This window comes from Sinocyclocheilus anshuiensis, unplaced genomic scaffold, assembly GCF_001515605.1.
Source record: "Sinocyclocheilus anshuiensis isolate Anshui unplaced genomic scaffold, SAMN03320099.WGS_v1.1 scaffold627, whole genome shotgun sequence".
Lineage (NCBI taxonomy): Eukaryota > Metazoa > Chordata > Actinopteri > Cypriniformes > Cyprinidae > Sinocyclocheilus > Sinocyclocheilus anshuiensis.
This window is the reverse complement of record NW_015549703.1, coordinates 644,992-647,691: the sequence shown is the minus strand read 5'-3', so window position 1 is coordinate 647,691 and position 2,700 is coordinate 644,992. Positions and strand designations below refer to the sequence as shown.

The 2,700-nt window shown below is 34.9% G+C and overlaps 1 protein-coding gene across 3 annotated transcripts in view; it reads right to left on the bottom strand.

The window, feature by feature from the left end:
- The window catches only part of LOC107660591 (glutaminase kidney isoform, mitochondrial-like), a 54,040-nt gene that overhangs the window by 8,213 nt on the left and 43,127 nt on the right, over positions 1-2,700 (bottom strand). For all 3 annotated transcript variants that reach the window (XR_001631021.1, XM_016449930.1, XM_016449931.1), the window contains exons 15-17: positions 1,890-1,951; positions 1,737-1,813; positions 854-917 (exon numbers count right to left, since the gene is read on the bottom strand). Coding sequence is in view for 2 of the 3 variants with exons in the window: in XM_016449930.1 (XP_016305416.1) it covers positions 854-917; positions 1,737-1,813; positions 1,890-1,951 (203 nt within the window). In the remaining variant the exon portion in view is untranslated. The remainder of the gene's footprint in view (positions 1-853; positions 918-1,736; positions 1,814-1,889; positions 1,952-2,700) is intronic.

Sequence of the window (2,700 nt, the reverse complement as noted above, 5' to 3'; positions counted from 1 at the left end):
TTTATATTCATATAATTTATATTATAAATAAATATATTTAATATATAAACATAACATATTTTTCTGAAATATATACATGCATTTGTGTGTATTTATATATACATAGCACACATACATATATTATGTAAACAAAAACGTTTATTTTGGATGCGATTAATCGTTTGACAGCACTATTATTATTATTATTATTAACATTAAGACAGGAGTATGTTTTTATTGCAATAATATTATAAAATGAATGTTTAAAAATAATTAATTTACAATAGTAATTCAAAACTTTGTTTTACATTTCTACTGTTAGAGATTTAAATCTCCAATTTTATAATTTATTATTATGAGAAGTGTAAAATGTATTTATATTTAATATATAGAAACTTTATAAAATTATTTTGTAAATCAATCTCTCTTCTCTCTCCCCCGATTTATTATAATAATATAAATCCTTCACATATCCAATATATTAAGACTTTTTAAATATATATATATATATAAGGCAATAATAATAATAATTTAAAAAACACATTATATATGCACACAATCAAAATGTATTTTAATGTATTTATTAATGTAACTGTAATTGAAATTGAATATGAAAATGCATTTGAATTAATTTTAGACATTGCACTCACAAAGAGAAAGTTCAACCTAATTCTTGTTAGAAATCAATTTCCGTGGCTTGTACGTGACGTTTTAGGATTTTATCAACATCCAATTCAAATTTTAATTCCTGAAAAGTTTTCCAAGACCATCATGGGAATCCTGATGTCTTCCAATCACCTATTTCAAAATTAAAAAGCCTAAGAAAATGAATATTTGCTCTAAAATCAAAAGTATTTTGATTGTGTTTGCTCACCTGTCCTTGGGACCAGGATTCACCTTGCAGGCCTCTAACAGAAAACGCACAACCTCAATATGTCCTAAAATCAAAAGGAATAGTTTAATTTATGCAACACACTACAGACTGAACTTTAGATGTAAAAATGCAGCGTACTGAAAAAAGGCGTGAAATAAAGATCTAGTTAATTCCCCAGCAATACAGTATTTGAGGACCTACATTTATAGTGATTAAACTAGAATGAAAAGGCTTAAATAAGCAAAAAATATACACATTGTAAGGTTGGGCAGCATTGCTAATCACCATTATTTAAAACATTACCACTTTTGACCTCCAAGTGGCGCCGTTACCAAATTTATATGGCACAGTGACAAGGACATGCACATTCTGAGTCAAAATGCACAAGTAAAATACAGCCTCACTTTCTGTTTGTCATCTTTTTTGTTATCTTACAGTTCATTGACTGCCAGCTGGCAAACGGTGAAGTCGTGGCCTAATGGTTAGAGAGTCGGACTCGTAACCCAAAGGTTGCGGGTTCGAGTCTTGTACCAGCAGGGATTGTAGGTGGGGGAGTGAATGTACAGCGCTCTCTCCCACCTTCAATACCACGACTGAAGTGCCCTTGAGCAAGGCACCGAACCCCCAACTGCTCCCCGGGTGCCGCAGCATAAATGGCTGCCCACTGCTCCGGGTGTGTGTTCACGGTGTGTGTGTGTTCACTGCTGTGTGTGTGCACTTTGGATGGGTTAAATGCAGAGCACTAATTCCTAGTATGGGTCACCATACTTGGCCACATGTCACGTCACGTCACTCACTTAAACTTAAAAACAATCAGATATCAAACTAACAGACCCCTCTGGTCCTTGGCTTCTAAATAGTGACAGCATGTGCAGTGTTGTACCCTCAGCGGCTGCTACGTGAAGCGCCGTCCTGGAGTCATAGTCCCGCTGCTCCATGTCCATGGAGGACAGTGCAAACCTGCGTATGATGAAAATATTACAGAAACAGAACAAAAAACGCTCCAAAAACTTGTAGGCAATGAAGAACTCGGTACCTTCTGAGCGCAGAAACATCTCCTGTGTAGGCAGCAAAGAGGAGGTTGATGACAGATTTCACCTGGAATGATAGAAAAGAGCCTTTGTGGAACAGAAACAAGTTATTATGGACAGATGGTGGGCAGAAACGGAGGCCTCCAGTCCAGAGTGTCTCCTTTAGCTCTAACAGACTGAAATTAATAGAGAACTGGTGAGAGGAAACAGCAAATAGCCTAGACAATGAAAACTTGAATCAAGTGCATTGAAATATGAACACTTGAATTCAACTGTTCTTTCAGGTGGATTGAGCGAAAGGCAAAAGGACCCCCTGTTTCATACTGTATAATACTGAAGAAGGTTGCACTTTAAGTCTGATATTTGAAGAGTTCATTTGCAAAAACCGTTAACTCCATTTAAAATTTTTTTCCAGAAATCACATTTTTTTATTGCACATTCCAAGTAATATCAATCAAACTGCAGTTGGGTTGTTTTGATTAAGTAATAATAACTTAAACAAATACAGGTAATTTACAAAATTAAAGTTCATTGAAAGTATGTTTTTTTTAACTTATTAAAAGTTTGTTTTTATAGCAAAAGCAGGTAACTCCAACAGTTGTTTTTTTGGCAAAACCAGATAACTCCACATTTCATGTTTTAGAGAGAGAAAAAAACACTCGTTTAATCTTTGTAATCTCCTCAGATGACAATGTAGATGCCTGACAAACGTTGTTGTTGTTGTGATCATAAACTGTATGGATGTGATTACACGCAATACACGGAGATTTTCCCTCACCACTGTAACGCGCTGCTTTTGCAAGGTTCCGTGAAAAC